Below are 23062 nucleotides of genomic sequence, written 5' to 3' on the forward strand. Positions count from 1 at the left end.
GAATTTTCTGAATTTGAATGTTGACCCCTCTAGCAAGGTCAGGGAAATGTTTTGAACTGTATTCTCAATTATATTTTCCAAGTTTCTTGCTCTCTCTCTCTCTCCCTCTCTTTCAGGGCTACCAATGAGTTTTAAATTTTGGTCTCTTTACATAATCCCATATTTCTTGGAGGTTTTGTTCATTCTTTTTTATTCTTTTTTCTGTATTTTTCTCTGACTGAGTAGATTTGAAAACCTGGTTTTTGAGCTCTGAGATTGTTTCCTCAGCTTGGTTTATTCTGCTGTTAATACTTCCAATTGTATTATGAAATTCTTGCAGTGAGTTTTTCAGCTCTATCAGATCAGTTTGGTTCTTTCTTAAAATGGCGATTTTGTCCTTCACCTGTTAATCATTTTACTGGGTTCCTTAGATTTCTTGGATTGGACTTCAACTTTCTGATGAACCTTGATGATCTTCATTGCCATCCAGATTCTGAATTCTAGGTCTGACATTTCAGCCATTTCAGCCTGGTTAAGAACCATTGCTGGGGAGCTGTGTGGTTGTTTGGAAGTAAGAAAACACTCTGGTATTTTGAGTTGCCAGGGTTCTTGCTTTCTGGCAAGAACATCAGCCCAGACAGACTAATTGTTTTTCGTCTGTCTGGGCTGATGTTCCTTTAATATTTGAAGTTGCTGTCCTTCAGATGGGGCTTTTTCTTTTATATTCCTTGATACCATTGAGATTTACTGTGGCATAAGTTGGGTTTAGTTGACTGGCTTTGTTTCTGGATGATTTCAGAGGGCTTGGGCTCAGCTCAGTGCTCCTGGGCTGCATGCTCATGGCTTTGTTTGCTGGCCCCTCGAAGTTAAGTACCTGCTGCACTGGAGGGTTAGAGGTGTTCCTGGTTCACTGGCAATCACACTTAAATGGGGCAGTGGCAGAAGGTTATGCACTCATGTGTAATGCCAACAGTGGCTGTATAGTAGCATGGTGAGGTCTGGGTATGTGCACCAGTGGTGGTGGCACAGCAGGGTCCATGTTTGCAGTGTATCAGCAGTGGCAAGACAGCAGCGTAGTGGGATCCGCATGTACCAGTGGTGCACTGGTGGGGGTGGGGCCGTGGTGACAAGGTCCGTGCACCATGTGCATGCTAGCAAAGTGATGTGGGGAGGCCATGGTTGAGTGCATGCCAGCAGAGTGGTTGGGGGAGGCTGCAGACAGGTGTGTGTTGGCAAAGCAGTGTGAGGAGGCTGTTGGTGGGTGCACATCGGCAGGGTCCATCTAATGGTTCAGTGGCATCTGCTGGCTAAGGAGCTATGGTGGTGGCCACTAGGCGGTGCCCCAGTTGGACATCTGAGGCCACACTGCAAGTGAGCTTGGCCATGGAGGGACCCCAGAAGAGGCTGGCAGTCAGGGGGCACTCAGATAAGACTGGCCCCATCACATGGACAAGACTGCCCTGCTCTGTCTAGGTCCAACAGTCAACAAAGGCCAAAACCACTTAGAGGAGCATGGCAGGCCTTGGGGGATTGGCATTCCTGACTGTACTCCACTGTAGCCATTCCTGCGCCAAACTCTTTGGGCTCCACACAGGGTGGAGTCCTGTCCCTGCCATTTCTCCAGGCAGTTCTCTCTGCCAATTTAAATGTCTGTGAGGGTCATGAGGTCTTCTGCAGCTAAGATTCCAGAGGTCCGTGACAAGAGTGGGCCACTCCTCACCTGTTTAACTCACCCTTCCCCAGGAGCCACCAGGGGCTGGGAATGAGTCCTGGTGCTTTGAAGCCCACTGCAGTGTTCCCAGCTTCTACCTAGGGTCTGTGTCTTCCCTCCAACCACCCTCAATGACTTCCTTCTGAAGATCTGCTTCGAGTGTGCTGGTCTTCCTGATGGTCTGGTCTTTTGGTGGGAGATGCTCTTCCTGGCTGTGTCCAGCTGGCCCTCTTGGTTCTCCTCCTCCTTTCTCAGTTCCTGAAGGATGGAAGCCTGAGTTAAGTGTGCTGACATGGTCAGATTCTGTTGAGGGTTCTCTTCCTTTGCACACAGTCATCTTCATGCTGTGTGCTCACATGATTTCTTATTTGTGCATGTAATTTCTTGGCTTTTCTGGTGTTCCAGACTTCTCCCTATGGATCTCCCAGTATCTGCAGGTCACAGGGTGACAGAGGCTGCGGCCAAGTTACCTGAGGCCTCCCAGAAAAAAGGGGATGCAGTACTGGAGACGGGACTCTGAGCTTCCCCATCAAATTGTGGAAGATGCTGCACCATGCTGGGTTTGTAATTTCTTAGCCTGTTATTAATGTAGATGTAATTTTCTTACATAGTATTTCTAATTAATTCATTTTTATGACTTCTTATTCCTTCGTATTACTAATACTTTATTTTGTCTCTTTGAGTTTATTTTTTGTATATCAGTTTTTAGTTTGTATGTTCCTATAATTCTGCTTCATATAGTTTTTGCTTTTTAGGTTGTAATCATAATACTCAAGTATCTAGGTATTTTCATCTGTATGTTTGCATTGAGGTTTTTACCTGTTTTGCTAGGTAATGTGTACTGAGAGAAGGGCTCAAAAGGCCAATTTTTTCCCGCTTCAACTGTTCTGGTACATGAGCAGATGTGCAGGTTCGTTACAGGTAAACATGTGGCATGGTGGTTTGCTGCACAGATCATACCATCACCTGTGTATCAAGCCCAGCATCCATTAGCTATTCTTCCTGATGCTCTCCTTCCCCTCGCCCTCCCCAACAGACCCCAACGTGTGTTGATCCCCACAATGCGTCCACGTGTTCTCATTGTTCAGCTCCCATTTATAAGTGAGAACATGCGGTGCTTGGTTTTCTGTTCCTGTGTTGGTTTGCTGAGGATAACGGCTTCCAGCTCCATCCATTTTCCTGCAAAGGACATATCTCATTCCTTTTCATGGCTGCATAGTATCCCATGGTGTATGTGTACCACATTTTCTTTATCCAGTCTTTCATTGATGGGGATTTAGGTTGATTCCATGTCTTTGATATTGTGAATAGTGCTGCAGTGAACATACGTGTGCATGTATCTTTACAAAAGAATGATTTGTATTCCTTTGGGTATATACCCAGTAATGGGATTGCTGGGTCAAATGGTATTTCTGGTTCTAGGTCTTATAGGAATTGCCACACTGTCTTCCGCAGTGGTTGAACTTATTTACACTCCCACCAACAGTGTAGAAGCATTCCTTTTAATCTGCAATCTTGCCAGCTTCTGTTGTTTAATTTCTACTGTGAATTTAAGAAAGATTAACCTTCTGAAGATAGGTGGTAACTGCAATAGTCTGGAAGAGTCACTAAACTGGGATGCAGATCTTACCTCTTTGAAGGATAGGGATAGAGGGAAAGAAGAAAGGACGGGATGGAGGGAAGTAGGAAAGGAAAGGATGGAGGTAAGGAGGGAAAGGGGAGGAGGGTAGGAAGGAATGCAGGGGGAGGGAACATGGTGGGGCAGAGAGGGAGAAAGTATGAGAGGAAGGAAGGATGGGATGGAGGAAGGGATGTTTTTAGACAACTTATAATTGAATCCCATAACTCTGGAAGGAAGGGAGGAAGGAAGGGAGGGAGGGAGAGAGAGATAGAGATAGATCTTAGCCTGCAAGGAGGGAGGCAGGGATCTTAGCTTGCAAGAAGGGAAGGAGGAGGGGAGGGTAGGAGGGATTTTAGCCTCCAAGGAGGATGGGAGAGAGAAAGCCCTTGGAGGATCTTAGCTTGCAAGAAGGGAGGGAGGAGGGGAGGGCAGGAGGGATTTTAGCCTCCAAGGAGGATGGGAGAGAGAAAGCCCTTGGAGGATCTTAGCTTACAAGGAGGGAAGGAGAGAGGGAGAGAGGGAGGGAGAGAGGGGTCTTAGCCTGCAATGCAATCCTAAGAACATTTGGCAAAGTTGATAGGAACTCTTATAGATGTACCTTAGCATCCCTGCCATGCTCAGTCATTGACTGGGGCCATCTCATGAAAGTATGATCTCGGTGTAAACATGATGATGATTCAGAGCACAGCAGCTGGGGCCATCAGTCACTGACACGTCTTGCAGTAGGAGGTCTGAAAGGTACATTCTCATGTCCTCCATGCTCCCTACCACTGTATTTTATGAAATATCCTGAATTTCCTGTTAGAATATTAATCTTTGAAATATCCTGAATTTCCTGTAAGAATATTAATCATTCAGTAGCTATATTAATAACAAGTTGTTTCTTAATTTCCTTGCTTTACTTGCAAATCTTTAAAAATTACTTTTCATTCCCTCTGCTTTGACTCATTTTCCTTATGCTTTCCTTTCTAGGTTATGTTTTTCTGTCTTACCTAGGAAAGCTTCATCTCTATTAATAAGCCAACAAGTACTAAGCCTTTTCTTAAAACCTTTGATTTTCTCTAGCAGGAAGAGACCTTATATTAACTTATAAATATTTAGGGTAAGAGAACCATCTTTAAATATACTGCAATGGTTAACTAGTTCTCATGGTAATTATAATCTTGATATCTCACACCCTTCTCTCAGAAGCTCCTTTTTATAAACTAATCCATTATTCACATGTTGGCTGAACATATTCACCAGGATCCTAATTGAGAGCCTGGCTACTTCTCTATTCCTGATTGTTAGCTTTATCTATTGTACCATGTCCTTGATGCTTCTAACTCTGTTGGAATGCCAAAAATCTTTTCTTCTTCAGCAAAACATTTAGCACATACATAAATGTTAGCCCTTTCCTTGAGAAGCAGGATGCTACTTTCTTCTTCCCAGCTGTTTTCTATGTGTTCATAAGGCTTGAAATTCTTTGGAATGTTTTTAGACAACTTATTGAATCCAGTAACTTTTTTTTTTTTTTTTGAGACAGAGAGTCTTGCTCTGTCACCCAGGCTAGAGTACAGTGGCACGATCTCGGCTCACTGCAACCTCCACCTCCCGGGTTCAAGCGATTCTCCTGCCTCAGCCTCCCAAGTAGCTGGGACTACAGGTGCCCGCCACCACGCCCAGCTAATTTTTGTATTTTTAGTAGAGACAGGGTTTCACCATCTTGACCAGGCTGGTCTCGAACTCCTGACCTCATGATCCACCTGCCTCGGCCTCCCAAAGTGCTGGGATTACAGGTGTGAGCCAATGCGCCCGGCCGAATCCAGTAACCTCTTAAGTGAATTCCATTTCATCAGTTAGTTACCCCCACTTCTCCCATACTCCTACCCACAACCAATCTGCTGTTCTATTTCCGAAATAACTTATTTTCAGACTCCAGTTTAATTAAAATATTGCTCAAGAATTTTAAGTGGTCACCTGTTATTTTATAAATCAAATCCAAAATATAACCTCTTTTAATATCATTTGAGGGCTCTTTCAGGGCCTCTCTATCATTTGTCATGTTTTAATAATAAAAATAGGTAACACTTATTAAATATTAGGCACCATGCTAAGTACTATATATCCATTTTTAATTGCACTTAATCTTCTCCACAACAAACTTCTGAGGTGTGGGTAGTTTTATTATTCCCACATTACATTAAGAAACTGGTCACATAACTTGTGCATGATCACTTGCCTACCCAATAAGAGGAGGAGCAGGGATTCTAATCAACTCAGTCTGATCAGGACTCATAATCACTGTCAAGCCATATGTTTTTCCAGCCATCATTACAGTATTCTAAAGATAGTCTTTTTAACTTTACTCTTTGGATAAACAGGATTTTCCCCAATGTCATAATGGCATTATTTCCTCTCTACCAAAGCATATTAGTCACTTTAAAAACCCTTCTCAAGATCCATTATTTGTAGTAGGCCATTCTACACTGACCATTCCTCTTAGGTTTGATTTCCTCCATACTCAAGGTTGTATGTGAATACTAACATTAGCTGATTTTTTGTCGTCTAGGTACTTAGCATGTAGTTATCTTCCTAGCCAACCTATAAATTCTAGAGATTGTGTCTTCTACATTTTTTGGTATGTCTTTTGTGCCTGGTGGCATTACAGGCACAAAGTACATGTTAAGAAAATGTTTTAAATTATTTTTAAATTTTTGTCGGTAAATAGTAAGTATATATATTTTTAGAGTTCATGAGATATTTTGGTGCAGGTATGCAATGTGTATAATCATATCATGGAAAATCCATCCCCTCAAGTATTTATCCTTTGTGTTACAGACAATCCAATTATACTGTTTATTTTTAAAATGTACAGTCAAATTATTATTGACTATCGTCACCCTGTTATGCTATCAAATACTAGGTCTTATTCATTCTTTCTGTTTTTTTTTTATTTTTGTACCCATTAACCATCCCCACCAAACTCCCCTCCACCCTCCCACTACCCTTCCCAGCCTCTGGTAACCGTCTTTCTACTCTCTATGTCCATGAGTTCAATTATTTTGATTTTCAGATTCCACAAATAAGTAAGAGCATGCAATGTTGGTCTTTCTGTGCCTGTCTTATTTCACTCAGCATAATGACCTGGGGTTCCATCCATGTTGTTGCAAATGATAGGATCTCATTCTTTCTGTGGCTGATTAATACTCCGTTGTGCATATGTACCACATTTTCTTTATCCATTCATCTGTTGATGGACACTAAGTTGCTTCCAAATCTTGGCTATTGTGAACACTGCTGCAATAAACACTGAGAGTGTAGATACCTCTTTGATATACTGATTTCCTTTCTTTTGGGTATATACCCAGCAGTGGGATTGCTGGATCATATAGTAGCTCTCTTTTTAGTTTTTTGAGGAACCTCCAAACTATTCTCCATAGTGGTTGTACTAATTTACATTCCCACCAACAGTGTACAGGGGTTCCCTTTTCTTCACATCTTCACCAGCATTTATTATTGCCTGTTATTTGGATAAAAGCCATTGTAACTGCGGTGAGATGATATCTCATTGTACTTTTGATTTGCATTTCTCTGATGATCAGTGATGTGGAGCACCTTTTCATATGCCTGTTTGCTGTTTGTATGTCTTCTTTTGAGAAATGTCGATTCAAATCTTTTGCCCATTTTTCAACTGGATTATTAGATTTTTTCCTGTAGAGTTGTTTGAGCTCCTTATATATTCTAATTATTAATCTTTTGTCAGATGGGTAGTTTGCAAATATTTTCTCCCATTCTGTGGGTTTTCTTTTCACTTTGTTGATTGTTTCCTTTGCTGTGTAGAAAGTTCTTAACTTGATATGTTCCCATTTGTCCATTTTTGGTTGCCTGTGCTTATGGGGTATTACTCAAGAAATTTTTGCCCAGACCAATGACCTGGAGAGTTTCCCTAATATTTTCTTGCAGTAGTTTTGTAGTTTGAGTTGTTAGATTTAAGTCTTTAATCCATTTTGATTTGATTTTTATATATGTCAAGAGATAGGGGGTCTAGTTTCATTTTTCTGCATGTGGATATCCAGTTTTCCCAGCACCATTTATTGAAGAGACTGTCTTCCCTAATGTATGTTCTTGGCACCTTTGTCAAAAATGAGTTCACTGGATGTGTGTGGATTTCTTTCTGGGTTCCTTATTCTGTTCCATTGATTGATGTGTCTGTTTTTATGCCAGTACCATACTGTTTTGGTTACTATAGCTCTGTAGTATAGTTTGAAATCAGGTAATGTAATTCCTCCAGTTTTGTTCTTTTTGCTTAGACTAGCTTTGGCTATTCTGGATCTTTTGTAGTTCCATATAAATTTTAGGATTTTTTTTTCTCTTTCTGTGAAGAATGTCATTGGTATTTTGATAGGGATTGCACTGAATCTCTAGATTACTTTGGGTAATATGGAAATTTTAACAATATTGATTTTTCCAATCCATGAACATGGAATATTTTTTCATTTTTTGGTGTCCTCTTCAATTTCTTTCATCAGTGTTTTATAGTTTTTGTGTTTCTTTGTTTGTTTGTTTTTGAGATGGAGTCTCCCTCTGTTGCCCAGGCTAGAGTGCAGTGGTGCGATCTTGGCTCACTGCAACCTCTGCCTCTCGGGTTCAAGTGATTCTCCTGCCTCAGCCTCCTGAGTAGCTGGGATTACAGGCGCCTGCCATCACACCCAGCTAATTTTTGTATTTTTACTAGAGACAGGGTTTCGCCGTGTTGGCCAGGCTAGTCTCAAACTCCTGACCTGAAGTGATCTGCCCGCCTTTGCCTTCCAAAATGCTGGGATTACAGGCATGAGCCACTGCACCCAACCAGTGTTTTATAGTTTTAATTACAAAGATCTTTCACTTCTTTCATTAATTCCTAGATATTTAATTTTAATTGTGGCTATTATAAATGGGATTACTTTTTTATTTCTTTTTCAGGTTTTTCATGGAATATTTTTTCATTTTTTGGTGTCCTCTTCAATTTATTTCATCAGTGTTTTATAGTTTTAATTACAAAGATCTTTTACTTCTTTCATTACTTCCTAGATATTTAATTTTAGTTGTGGCTATTATAAATGGATTACTTTTTATTTCTTTTTCAGAGTTTTCACTGTTGGCATATAGGAATGCTACTGATTTTTGCATGTTGATGTTGTATCCTGCAACATTACTGAATTTATTATTTCTGACAGTTTTCTTGTGGATTCTTTGTGTTTTTCCAAATATAAGATTATTTCATCTGCAAACAAGGATAATTTGACTTCTTCCTTTCCAAGAGAATGTCCTTTATTAATTTCTCCTATCTGATTGCTCTAGCTAGGACTTCCAATACTATGGTGAATAACAGTGGTGAAAGTGGGCATCCTTGTCATATTCCATATCTTAGAGGAAAGCTTTTCCGTTTGTCCCCATTCAGTATGATACTAGCTGTGGGTCATGATATATGGCTTTATTATTCCTTCTATACCCAGCTTTTTGAGGGTATTTATAATGAATGGATGTTGAATTTTATCAAATGCTTTTTAAGCATCAATTGTGATTTCTGTTCTTCACTGTCTTGATATGATGTATCACATTGGTTGATTTGTATACGTTGAACTATCCTTGCATCCCTGGGATAAACCCCACTTGGTCATGTTGAATAATCTTTTTAGTGTGTTGTTGAATTTGGTTTGCTAGTATTTTGTTGAGGGTTTTTGCATCAATATTCATCAAAGATATTGGCCTGTAGTTTCCCTTTTTTGATATGTCTTTGTCTGGTTGTGGTATCAGGGTAATAACGTCCTAGTAGAGTAAGTTTGGAAGTATTCCCTCCTCCTCTATTTTTTGAAACAGTTTTTGAGCAGGATTTGTGGTAGTTCTTCTTTAAATGTTTGGTAGAATTCAGCAGTGAAGCCACTGGGTCCCAGGCTTCTCTTTACAGGGAGACTTTATTATGGTTTCAATCTCATTACTTATTATTTTTCTGTTCAGGTTTTGGGTTTCTTCATGGTTCAATCTTAGTAGGTTGTATGTGTCTAGGAATTTGTTCATTTCTTCTAGGTTTTCCAATATATTGGCATGTAGTTGCTGCTAGTAGCCACTAATGATCCTTTGAATTTGTATGGTATCAGTTGTAATGCCTCCTTTTTCATCTCTGATTTTATTTATTTGGATATTTTCTTTTTCTTTTTTTTTACTTTTATAATTTTATTGACTTTTTTCTTCATAACTTTAAAACAAAAACAGCACATGAAAACCAGTGTCTTATCCCAAAGTCTCAACTCAGCTGATTGCCAGATGAACATCACTGTCTTACTCCTCTGAATAACTAGACACAAATTACATAGCAAGTTCAAGTGTCTGCCCACCCAAGACACAGCCAGTAATCAGTCACAAACACAGACACAGTCAACTCCAGGGGCTCCAGCTCTCTGCCTATCTTCTCTCAGCAGTTCCTCCCATCTGCTAAGATGCGCCTTCCTGATGGCTGTCTCTCAAGGTGGGTCAAGGCTGAACAAGACAGAAAAGCAGTCTAGGTCCACCATCACCTCCCACTGGCCACCAGTTGGCCAGCCAGGAAATCATTTTTGTACATCTTTTGTCTCCCCCTTTTATCTCCCTCTCTCTTCTCCAAAACTTGTTGCTATCTATCACTTTCATGTAACAATGGACTTACTGTCCGTCCACTAAACTGCCTGAGAAGTGGTTTGAGCCTGACATATTTTCCTGAGCTAAAAAAGGAAAAGTACCTCTGTGGCCTTCTTGCCATTAAGATCAAGTAAAAAAGGGACTAGCACTACTGAAAAGGGTCACACTAGAAAAACCTTAGAATCCTCTCTCCACCCCTGTGAAGGTTTCTCTAGCTGTAGCTCTTAAGGGTACAAGAGGGCAAATATTCTGGTGTCAAGGAGGTATAATGGGGAAACACATTTATTTTCCCCTTTTAAACTTCCTTGCTGCCCCAGTCTTTGCCTTCTTCTTAGTGGATCCCTTTGATTCTGGCTCCTTGCACTTAGCTGAAGAGAGTGAGCCAGTCACCTTGAAGAAATCATCCAGGCGGCCCTGGGTGCTGCCTTAATGACTCTTACTCAGCCTCTTGACCCCACTGTGGATTCGCTCCTCAGAGAACTGCTTTTCACCACACACGAGCTTGACCAGCTCTTCTTCATTTGGCTCGCTCCACTTCAGCTCCACAGACTCTGGGCCCAGCACCTCAGGTTCCAAGAAGAGCTGGTAAGCCTCCTTGTGGAGCCGATTTTCTGGCAAAGGGTACTTGTTGGGGTCAAGTCGCCGCACGATCTCCTCGATGCTCTTGTGCTTCTGGATTAGGTCCACAGCCCGCTTGGGCCCAATACTCCAGATACTCTCACAGTAGTCACTGCCTAGCAGGATGCACAGATCCACAAACTGTTCCTGGTTCTAGCTCCTGCAGAATCCAGCTCAGGTGGAATTCCTGGATTGGCAGCTTTTTGGCTTCACTGGCAGTCAGGTGTTGCATTAGCACAGGGCTGCCGAAGGTGAAGCAGTCCATGTCCTCAGTAGCCACAGGATAGACTTTGCCAGCCTTCACCAGGGCAGCACAGCTGGCCTCTGCCTCGCTGAGTGCATCAAGGTAAGGGATGCCCATGAGGCTCAGCAGATGTTTGCACTCATCGTTGTGCTGCTTAGTGACCTTCACCAGCCACTTAGTGAATTTTTCCACCACCTGCTCTGCCCCAGCAGCCTGAGCCTGCTGTAGCTCCTTCTCTGCCTCAGCCCCGCAGTTCACTGCATTTGGCCAGCTCGCCTGACTTGAGCTGTGGTGGCTTGCCCTCAAAGACATACATGGGCTTGATGCTGTTCTCCATCACGCGAATAGTGCGGTAGAACATGCCTATCAGGTGGCTGGTGGTCTCACCTTCCTCGTTCTGCAGCACATCCCCACCCTGGCGAACAGCAATCAGGAACTGATAAATGCTCATAGAGGCATCAATGGCCACGTTACGGCCAAAGTAGCTCTTGATGTCATTTTCCTGGGTGGCACTGGGGGCCACATCAGCAATTAGTTTGGCCAGGCCTTGAATACCCATGGCAACACAGAGGAGGGATGACTGGCCTTTGGGACACGAGGCCTCGGCGGCTAAAGCTTGGTTCAGGGTTGCCCTGGGCAGGCGGTCCTAAGCCCACTTTCCCTCCTCAGCTTAGCTGCGGGTCGCCTGACACTCAGCCCTTCTTTTTCTTCTTAGTCTGGCTGAAGGTTTGTCAATTTTGTTAACCTTTTCTAGAAACCAACATTTTTGTTTCATTGGTCTTTTGTATTGTTTTCTTCATTTCAATTTTATTTCTGCTCTGACATTTATTATTTCTTTTCTTCTACTAATTTTGTGTTTGGTTAGCACTTGCTTTTCTAGTTCTTTAAGATGCATCATTAGGTTTTTTATTTGACATTTTTCTTCTTTTTTGATGTAGGCACTTGTAGCTATAAACTTTCCTCTTCATACTACTTTTGCTGTATCCCATTGGTTTTGGTATGTTGTGTTTCCATTATCATTTGTTTCAAAAAATTTTTCACTTTTCATCTGAATTTATTCATTGACGCACTGGTCATTTAGGAGCCTGTTGTTTAATTTCCATGTATTTGTATAGTTTCCAAAATTCCTTTTGCTATTTATTTCTAGTTTTATTCCAGAAGATGCTTGATATTATTTCAATTTTTAAAACTGTTTTAAGACCTGTTTTGTGACCTAACATATGGTCTCTCCTTGAATGATCCATGTGCTGATGAGAAAGATGTGTATTCTGCAGCTGTTGGATGAAATGTTTTGTAAATATCTATCAGGTCCATTTGGTCTATAGTGCAGATTAAGTTTGATGTTTCTTTGTCGATTTTCTGTCTGGATGATCTGTTCAGTGCTGAAAGTGGGGTGAAGTCTCCAGCTATCATCATATTGGGGCCTATCTCTCTCTTTATCTCTAATAATATTTGCTTTATATATCTGGGTGCTCCTCACTATAACCTCCACGTCCCAGGCTCAAGTGACCCTCCTACCTCAGCCCCCCAAGTAGCTGGGATCACAGGCACATGCCACCATTCCTGGCTAACTTTTTTGTATTTTTGGTAGAGATGGGGTTTTGCCGTGTTGCTCACGCTTGTCTCAAAGTGCTGAGCTCAGGCAATCCTCCTGCCTTGGCCTTGCAAATTGCTGGGATTATAGGCATGACCCATTGTGCCCAGCCTCAGTCTATGTATTTTTATTGGAGAGTTTAGCCCATTTACATTCAATGTTATTATTGATAAGTAGGAACTTACTCCTGTCATTTTGTTATTTGTTTTCTGGTTGTTTTACAGTCTTCTCTTCCTTCTTTCTGTCTTTCCTGTCTTCTGTTCAGTGAAGGTGATTTTCTCTGGTGGCATGCTTTAATTTCTTGCTTTTTATTTTTTGTGTATCTGTTGTATGTCTTTCAATTTGAAGTTACCATGGGGTTTGCAAATACTGTCTTGTAACCCATTATTTCACACTGATGATAACCTAACACTGATTGCCTAAACAAGCAAACAAAAATGTAAGAAGAAAACTAATAAACACTCTACACTTTAACTTCATCCCCATGCTTTTTACCTTTTTCTTGTTTCCCTTTACATCTTGTTATTCTGTGTCTTGAAAAGCTGTTGTAGCTATTATTTTTGATTGCTTCATCATTTAGTCTATTTAAGTCAAGAGAAGTTTACACACCACAATTACAGTGTTATAATATTCTGTGTTTTTCTGTGTGCTTACTATAACCAGTGAGTTTTGTACTTTCAAATGATTTTCTTCTTGCTTATTAATATCCTTTTCTTTCAGATTGAAGAGCTTCCTTGAACATTTCTTAGAGGACAGATCTGGTGTTGATGAAATCCCTCAGCTTTTGTTTGCCTAGGAAGCTCTTTATTTCTCCTTCATTGTTAAAGGATATTTTCAGCAGGTATACTATTCTAGAGTAAAAGGGTTTTTTTTTTCTTTAGCACTTTAAATATATCCTGCCACTCTCTCATGGCCTGTAAGGTTTCCACTGAAAAGTCTGCTGCCAGACACATTGGAGCTCCATTCTATGCTGTTTGTTTTTTGCTGCTCTTAGGATCCTTTCTTTATCCTTGACCTTTGGGAGTTTGATTATTAAATACCATGAGGTAGCCTTCTTTGGGTTAAATCTGCTTGGTATTCTATAACCTTCTTTTACTTGAATGTTGATATCTTTCTCTGTGTTTGGGATGTTCTGTGATACTATGCTTTTGAATAAACTTTACTGCCATCTCTTTTTGTACTGCTTCTTTAAGGTCAATAACTCTTAGATTTGCCCTTTTGAGGCTATTTTCCAGATCTTGTAGGTGTACTTCATTTTTTTAAAATTATTTTTTCTTTTGTCTCCTCTGACTATGTATTTTCAAATACCCTGTCTTCAAGCTCCCTTACTGTTTCTACTGCTTGATCAGTGTTGCTGTTAAGATACTCTGATGCGTTGTTCGGCATGTCATTGCATTTTTCCAACTCTAGGATTTCTGCTTTATTCTTTTTAATTATTTCAATCTCTTTGTTAAATTTATCTGATAGAATTCTGAATCCTTTCTCTGTGTTATCTTGAATTTCTTTGAGTTTCTTCAAAACAGCTATTTTGAATTCTCTGTCTGAAAGGCCACATATCTCTCTTTTCTCTAGGATTCATTCCTGCTGCCTTGTTTAGTTCACTTGGTGAGGTCATGTTTTCCTGGAGGTGTTCTTTGGTGTCTGAGCATTCAGCAGCCAGGTATTTATTCTAGTCTTCACAGTCTGGGCTTGTTTTTGCCTGTCCTTCTTGAGAAGGCTTTCTAGGTATTCAAAGGGACTTTGGCCATAAGCCCGATTATGCTGTGGTTTTTGCAGATTCGTAGACCTACCACCTTGGTGTTCATGGATAAGATGGAGAAGAATTCTCTGGACTATCAGGCAAAGACTCTTGTTCTTTTCCCTTACTTTCTCTCAAAAATACAGATTCTCTCTCTCTGTGCTGAGCCACTTGGAATTGGGGCTATGCTGATGTAAGCACTCCTATGGTCTGGGACTGTGCTGGGTCAGACCTGAAGCCAGCACAGCACTGGGCCTTCCCAAGGCCTTTCACTTCGGGTTGGTGAGTTCCCCCAGGTCCTGGGTGTGTCCAGAGATACTGTCTGAGAGACTGTCTGAGAGCCAGGGATTGGAAGAGTCTGCCTGTTGCCACGACCTTCACTGGTCCTCAGGGGGTTGTGCCAAGTCATCACTGATGTTCACTTAAAGCCCAAGGCCTCTTCTGTCAGCTTATAGTGAATGCTGCCAGGCCTGGGACTATGCATCCTTCAGGGCAGTAGGCTCCCCCTCTGGCCCAGGGCAGGTCCAGAAATGCTGTCTAAGAGCCTAGGCCTGGACTCGGAGACCCCAAGAGCCTCCTTGTTGCTCTACCCAGCCATGGCCAAGCTGGTACCTGATTTTTGATTCTTGTGACAGTGCTTTTCTGCTAGAGTGCTTTTGTGTGTGCAGATTGTTGTTAAAATTTGGTGTTCCTGCAGTGAGGACCAATGGTCTAGGCTTCTGTTCTACCATCTTGCTTCTCCTCCCCTCGGGAAATGTTTGTAAAACATAAAAAAACAGTTGTTTCAGCTGATGAGGGGACCGTTCATTTTTCTGTCTTTTCTTACAGAAGCAGGAAGATTGATGGCTTGGTATTATATTACATTTGAGACAGTGAAGAAATTTTATACAATCAGTGGAAAAGAAACCTTATCAGATCTGGTAAATTAATTTTCACTAGAAAATAAATACATAGTGGTATAGTATAAAATAATATTTGAGAAACAACTAATTTGTGTATCTCATATAATTTAAGAATGAATGAGCAGAAAAGAAAGCATTTCTAAGATATATCCTCTGGTATAATTCTGATCATGAGATATGGAATAGTCTTTCTTAGAATATATTATATTTTCTGTTTTAACCCTTATCAGAGCTAAGAAAACTTATATACAAAACTAAAATAGGTATGGCAACTACTTTACAACTTAGGTGATAATGCTAATTACCTTGGTAGTAATAATATGTAAGAAAGATTCCAAGATGATGTGGTGTGATATATTAGGAAAGTCTGCCATGAGTGAAGGACAGTGAGTTGCATGCAGCATGTGTGCCACGTACTTGCAACCCTTCCCTAAATATTTTGGGTCAGAACAGTGAGAACAATGGAAATAGAATAGTATTGGTGATGACCTAGATAAAAGAACTGATTGTAGAAAAAATGGGAATAATAACAGGTTATGCTAAAATATCAACAATGGGGCAACTTTGCAGCTGCAGCAGTGAATAGAACCATAGGCATGTCATTGGTATATGGTGACTGCATTGGTCCTTTCTCCCTTTACTCAGGACATGAATATGAAACAATATTCATAAAAGAAAATATTTACTCTCAAATTTAAGCCATTCATTTTTATTTAAAATATCTAATTTGATTACTGTGGTAAGATTATTGTAGTAAAAATTGCACAGTAGAATTCCAGTTATGATTGAGGAGTCACATAAACAACAATTGATGAAAAATAGAAGGTTTGTATTTTTGTGTAAACATTATTCTTAACTAAGGAGAAATCAAGAGTCGAAAACACCCACTATTAACATTAACTCATCTGATCTTGAGTTTAGCAAGTGTGTAAGAAAATTAAAACAAGTGTTAGTTCCATTTTAGATATGTGGGAAACCAAAGCACAGAGACTGCTTTGTTTGTCATCTGGCAGAAGTAGGCTCTAGAATCCAAATTTCCTAATATCTAAAACATTCTTTCTATGACTAAATTATCCTCAATTGAGATAATGATTTGCAAACTATAGAACAGTAGAATAGCAGTAGTAGTAGTAGTAGGAGTAGGAGTAACAAAAACAGTGTTTATTGAGGACTTATTTATTACTATGTGATAGGCACTGGGCTAGATATTTTAAATTCTATCTTGTTAATCTTTAAAGTTTTATTGGTATAGTCCTGGTGTCTAATGCAGTGTCTGGTATATAATAGGAGTTTGTAAGCATTTGTTAGTGAATGAATGAATCCTTAAAGAAGCAAAATGTATAAAGCAGGTTTTTAACTCTGTTATGTTCATTGATAAAACTGTGATGGTTTAAGGCAGTATGAAAAATAAAGAAATTTGGAGAAAGGATGAGAGGAAATAAAAAATAGACTTCATTAAATGGACAACTACTGAAATGTTATAGGTTACATTGATAGCTGGCTGCAAGGAATTTCTAGATATACAGTTAAGGATAAATGAAAAGAAAACACTGAATACTTTGAACAAAGATCCACATCGGATGACTATCAGGTACAGAAATTACATACGTTTTAAATAATTTTAAGAGGTTTTATTTAATTAAAATAAATAATAATAAATGTTTTGCCATGTGGTTTTATTTACAGATTTCCAATGGAAGGAAGAATTAAAACAAGAGAAATGAAAGTAAATTGGTAAAGATGATTCATACTTATGAAAGTTTTCTTTTTTTGGTTTTAAAACATTTTTAATTTGTTTTTCTTAATACAGAAAAGATTACATAAAAATGAGTCAGAATGTGGATGTCAAATTAATTTCTTAGAACTCTCAGACTTTAAAATTGATGATTTGTGAATGCTTTTTCTTAGCAAACATTTGTTCAGAGTGTATTCTGTTGAGGCAAGGTGGACGGTTGAATGAAGACATGCTTCTTATGCTTCTCATTGTCAGGAGCTTTCAAGTTAGCTTGAGTGAGAGTAGTACATTTAAAAATAATGGACAGTATGAAAACCTGTGTAATAAATGTCTACTGAATGGTAGTGGCATTCTGGGAGAGACAAAGAGTAAAAGCAAAATCATGAGTAAAGGCGTATATATGTGACAGTGGATGACTGTTCTGCCAAAAATGGGGAGTTTGTACAGAGACTAGTAATTGAAAGAGTAAATTAAAGTTACACTGTAACTTGTGACTTTTAGCAGTTTGCAGTCACAAATGCAGTGATACTGTTTTCTGCTATACTGAGTGCTTGGCTTTCTGAGTATGTAGGTCTTAGTGTTATGTAATTTAAGGTGAAATGATCTTTTTCAATGTGGCTCAATAAAACCAATTAGCCAAAGAATTTCTTTTTCCTCCATAGCTAGAGGAGGCCATTCTTTCTTTGGGATTCTTCCTGACATCTCATTAAATTTTATCTTCCAAATACCTTTAAGTCTATAAGACAGTCTTCTCGTTGTTTACAACTCACCAGGCAGATTTGTAGTTTGTACCACAGAAGTTAATGTTTATTTTCTTAGCTGTACTTCTATATTCAAATATTTATTTCTATAAATTCATATATCCTTAGAGATCATAGTAAACTTAAGAGATCATATAGCCCAATCCTCTCATTTTACAAACGACGTAAGTGATGCCCAGATAAGTTATGACTTCGCCAAGGTTATGTTGCTATCTAGAACTCTTGATTTTCTCATTTTTTCCCCCAGTATACTGTGTTGCATAAATTATTGAGTCAAATTAAATCAAGTATTTTTCCACATTCATTTTCTTGGGAACACTTTATTTGCACTTTCAGTGCTTCCATTAACTTTGCCTTAAATTGGGTAGTATATTCTTTTGATTAAAGCTGTCAAATTTTAAAGTTAATTATTATACTTTATAATTGTTTTTATACATATCATAATTTAGATTCCCATTATCATTTCCCGCCTTTGTGCATCTTATTTAAGCATAGCCAAGAAGAGAGAATGTGTGTACGTGTGGGATGGAGGGGTCTTAATCCAAAATTTATAGTCTTTTGGTAGGTGATGATGGCTAATAGTTACCTTTTTCATGGCTTTGTCATATCCCTGTTACTTTGCTGAACTTCAAATCTGTTGTTCTCCAAGTAGATGTTAATCCTCTTAGTTTTAGGATTTTATCCTTCAAGTTTCTGGTTTCTGCCCTTTTTATTATTTTTATTTATTTATTTATTTTGAGACAGAGTGTCACACTGTGGCCCAGGCTCAAGTGCAAGGGCATGATCTCCGCTCACTGCAACCTCTGCCTCCCAGGCTCAAGCGATTCTCCTGCCTCAGCCTCCGGAGTAGCTGTGATTACAGGAGCACACTATCACACCTGGCTAATTTTTGTATTTTTAGTAGAGATGGGGTTTCACCATGTTGGCCAGTCTTGTCCCGAACTCCTGACCTCAAAGGTGATCCACCTGCCTCGGCCTCCCAAAGTGCTGGGATTACAGGCGTGAGCCAGCGTGCCTGGCTCTGCCCTTTTAATTTAAGGCTATTTTTAAATTCTTCCTAGCTTTAATTCCTAGGTCTTCCCTCTTCAGCACTAGCTCTGTTTTCTTTAACCGGTATTTTTCAGTGAACTGACAGGGTATGATGTGGAGCCACCATACGAAGCCCTGGACTTCCCAACTCTGGATTCCCCTTTTACACACAAGAATAAACTCTTTGTGTGTAAACTGATATGGTCTGGTCATGAACGTAATTCTAACCGAATCAATACTTTATCTCATTTAATTCTTTTACTAACCCTGGGTTAGTCATAACTACCATGTAACTCTGCCCCTGTTAGTTGAGGTGGTAGAGGTGCCACCTCACCTGACGCTGTGGCACTTCTGTTTTTACTGAGGACAAGCTCAGGGGTAAGATCACAGGACATCACTGCTTGCCTTATCTGGTGCAGAGAAACAGAGAGCCCTGCCATGGTTCTGTACCTACTAGCTTAAATCCCTGTCCTTCCTCCTATCCCTGTTTTATTACTGCTTCTTGAAATAAGATTTCTGACAGGGAAGTATGATGTTGAAAAGTGTCCTATTTATTATTAGAAATATTGCTTTTTAATATAAATAAATATTACTTCAAAAGTCTTATTTACTCCAGCAATTTCTTACTCCACATTTGTGCATCTCTAGGTAGCTTAACAAGGAGTTTTATTTACCCAGCATTTAAAAGCACCCCATTTACATTTTTCCATCAGTTCCTTCTTTGATAGTATACTGTGTATCTTTGTAACTATTTCTTAATAGATGATATAAAATAATTTTCAGATGCATATACCATAGCCAAAAAAAGTGAATAGTTTAAATTTCAGCTGTATACATCCATTCCAGGAAGTGAGTTGATTACTTCTTTCAATTTTCATGTATCTTGTGCTAAACTAAATCATGAAATATAACTATTCTGCCGTTTTTCTTTGTATAGCTGGCTGTTTCAGTCTTATTGAGAGACCTCCTTCTACTGAGGAGTTTAGGAAGAAGTTTGTTTTTTAAAAGAGATCCCCTTAAGAGAGTAATAATAAGTACAGTAATTTTAGTTAGAACCATCAGTGATTTGCATATCAATGCCTGATTAGGTAAGTTTATGGGCAAAACAGGTAGCAAAGAACCCGGGATATAGTAGGCACATAGGCACTAGTGTCTTTTTTCCCCTTGAACAACTAACACCTCAAATTTAGTAGCCCAGCAGCTGCTGGTTTTGAATAACCAGCTAATATGCTACTGACCTTCATACACTGAACAGAATTATCAGCACCTAATACTATGCCTGGCACTTAATAAGCATTTAATAAAAATGTGTTGATTAAACAAATTGTATTATTTTTCTCTAATTCTTTGAAAAGAAATAGTAGAGCCAAAAGATAGATCTGTATTGGAGGAGAATATGAAAATAATTTGAGATAGTTGAGGTTAAAGTAACAGTCTAAGTGAAAGTCTCCTGTAATTTGTATCAATCTAGAGATTATAATGAAAGTCTGAGAAGAAATGAGATCTTTTAGAGAGAGATTGAGTGAATAAAGAAGAGCAATAAATAAATAAATAAAGACAACTTTGAGGATTTGGGGAAAAAGGAATGAACTTTTATTATTGACCTGCAATAATAATTATGCAAGATAATCATGTAGTATTGCAGAAATTAAGGCAGAGAAAAGTTTTAAGAAGGAATACTTCAGTGAGTGATATCAAATACTGGGAGATAGATAACCCTTAAAAGGGAGTAACAATTTTTTTTCTTTCCCCCAGTCTTATTCAGGCTCAACTAGGATGCCTTCCCATACAAGATTTTGCTTTGACACAAGATACCGCAAAGATTTTCAGACATGGCTCCCGAATTACAAGATGTATGTTACAGGATTAGTGGATTTTAAATATTTTTCCAATAAACTGGTATATTAGATTTAATACTGGAAACTTTTTTTTTAGGGTTGTCAGATTTTGTAGCTGCTCAAGAAAAGAAGTTTGCTGTACTATTGAATAGTTTGATTTTAGCTAAATGTTTTAGGTGTAAACTTTGGGAAAACTCTCTGCATGTATCCAAACAACTGGAAAAAATTGGTAGGTACTGAATACAGGCAGGCAGTTTGGCCATGTCTGCAATTTATTTTGTATTCACTGTTAGTAAAATTATTCTGTGATGATTACAGACCTTCAAGGAAGGTATGTGTTTGTAGGCTTAAATAAGTGCTGTACTTTACTTTCGAAAATCTGATTTTCCTTTGCTCCTGCTTAAAGGATTCCATTTGAAATCAACTGAATGATACATGAGTACATGAGAAACCTAATAAAAATTAATGCTGTCATTTGAAAATTTTTTCTCATACCAAGAGGGAAATTTGGTTACAGTAATTAGGTAACTATGTGATGCCCTCTCTTCCACTTTTTTGATGAATATTTTGTTTTGATCTCAATTACAAGGTGGAGTTAGCAGTCCCAGCCATTCCTAATTCATTACAGAAAATTATGTCACTTCTTTATGTCTTAATTTTTTTTTTGGTTTTCAATAACAGTAGGGTATTAATACTGATTTTCATAGAGATTCTGTAGACAAAAGATTGTGCCTGATTATTTTGTCTATAGGGACCTTGTGTAGTGTGTGCTATGAGACTGTAGGGAGTACCATTTACAAAGGATTTTCCTGTTTGGTACCTGTGACCTTGTGACCCTATTCTTTCTTAGATAGCTAGAATTCTAAAAAGAGAGTTACTATCTCATCACTGACAGCCTTGTTAATTTTACAATTTTGTATGCATCTTGGGGGTATCAACAAATTAAATAATGGATTTTTAGGGATGTTTTGTTATTTATTCGAACAAAGATTACCAACTGTTTATGAAGAAGACCTACCTTTTGTATCTGGAAATTTGAAATCAGTGGGGTGGCAGAGGGCTGACTAGGAAGTCATGGGAGCTGGGGTGAAGTGGGGATTGGCTGGTGAAAGTAAGGGGAGAGATTCCTGATGGAAAGGCTCACCTTCTTACAGAAGTCCTGGCAACCAAATACCACATCCATCCCACAAAGGCAAGAGTTCTCAATTGGAAAGATGGTTCCATACAACATTTAGAAAATTTTGAAATTTGGCTAAGTGATTACTAGTAAATTTCATTATACTTGAAAAAGCCAATCTTTCTGGCTTTCTAGAGTATTGTCAATATGGGCATCCATTGCATTCTGTCCCTTCCAGATTGTTGAAACTAACCTGTTTTCACACACACTCATTACAGCTGAACAGAAAAAAGCAAATATTGCCCAGAAAAAAAAAATCATATAATAGAAAAGTGAGAGAATCTAAACAAAAAGTCAAATCCAAGTTGTTATTGGGCATCTTGAAAAAAATAATGCATACAAATTAATTTTAATGGTGGCTATAAATGAAAAAGTTAAAAGTCAATAAACATTTTGAGGGGAAATGGAAATGAACATTAAGGAATTATGAATACTAGAAGCTGAGTCTTAAGAAGAACTAAGAGAAATTCCCAAGAACCAGTAAATATATGAGTAAGGAAATAGGGTCATACCTTCACCAGTAATACATGTAATATATGTGCCTTAGACAAAGTAGTAATATTTTGGAATTTTATACTGTTCAGTGTCTTCTATTTGGGGATTTGGATAAATTCATTCATAAGCATATAAGAATTGTAAATTCTGCCTTCTGAAAGTATAAGGAAATAGGAAAGATCCAAAGAAGAAAATGAACTTGATTTTTTTTGTTGTTTGTTTGTTTGTTTTTGAGATGGAGTTTTGCTTTGTTGCCCAGGCTAGAGTACAATGGCACGATCTTGGCTCACCGCAACCTCCGCCTCCCGGGTTCAAGCGATTCTCCTGCCTCAGCCTCCTGAGTAGCTGGGATTACAGGCATGTGCCACCATGCCCGGCTAATTTTGTATTTTTAGTAGAGACGGGGTTTCTCCATGTTGGTCAGGTTGGTCTCGAACTCCCGACCTCAGGTGATCCGCCCGCCTCGGCCTCCTAAAGTGCTGGGATTACAGGTGTGAGCCACTGGGCCCAACCGAATTTGATGTATTTAAGGAATAAAATGAAAGCAAGAGTGACTGGAGAGTAGTCAGCAAGAGGAGAGTTAGAGGAAATTAGATTTGAGACAAAGGCTGTAGTCAGATTATATAGGTAAGGAAATTTGGCCCCAGTAAGGAAATTGCCACTTCATTCTAAATATAATGGAAAAGCATTGGAAGTTTTAGGCAGTAGATTAAAATAGTCTGGTTTAGATACAGAAACATAGAACTGTATTTCTAAGACAGAAATGGTCAGAGAGCCATAGCTTCATAAAGCAGTATTCCCTTGCTTCATTCAAGCATGATCCTTGAATCATGTTGCCTTTCTTTCAAGCATGAGTACAAAAATACATATCTCTTGGTGATTGGACTATGGATGACGTATAGTAAAACTAAACATCCATCATGTGGACCAGAGTTTCTCTTTCTTTTATAAAGCAAATGCATATTTTATTTGTCTGAATAAATA

The 23062-nt window shown here is 39.0% G+C and overlaps 1 protein-coding gene and 1 pseudogene across 2 annotated transcripts in view; one reads left to right on the forward strand and one right to left on the reverse strand.

Moving 5' to 3' along the window:
- Nucleotides 1-23062, forward strand: part of HFM1 (helicase for meiosis 1) — a 142026-nt gene that overhangs the window by 62923 nt on the left and 56041 nt on the right. For both annotated transcript variants that reach the window (XM_055352045.2, XM_019038158.4), the window contains exons 21-25: nucleotides 14970-15061; nucleotides 16528-16634; nucleotides 16730-16777; nucleotides 20324-20421; nucleotides 20504-20635. In XM_055352045.2, coding sequence (XP_055208020.2) covers nucleotides 14970-15061; nucleotides 16528-16634; nucleotides 16730-16777; nucleotides 20324-20421; nucleotides 20504-20635 — 477 coding nt within the window. The remainder of the gene's footprint in view (nucleotides 1-14969; nucleotides 15062-16527; nucleotides 16635-16729; nucleotides 16778-20323; nucleotides 20422-20503; nucleotides 20636-23062) is intronic.
- LOC101140952 (flap endonuclease 1-like) lies at nucleotides 9990-11460 on the reverse strand (annotated as a pseudogene).

Source organism: Gorilla gorilla, chromosome 1 (genome assembly GCF_029281585.2).
Source record: "Gorilla gorilla gorilla isolate KB3781 chromosome 1, NHGRI_mGorGor1-v2.1_pri, whole genome shotgun sequence".
Taxonomy (NCBI): Eukaryota; Metazoa; Chordata; class Mammalia; order Primates; family Hominidae; genus Gorilla; species Gorilla gorilla.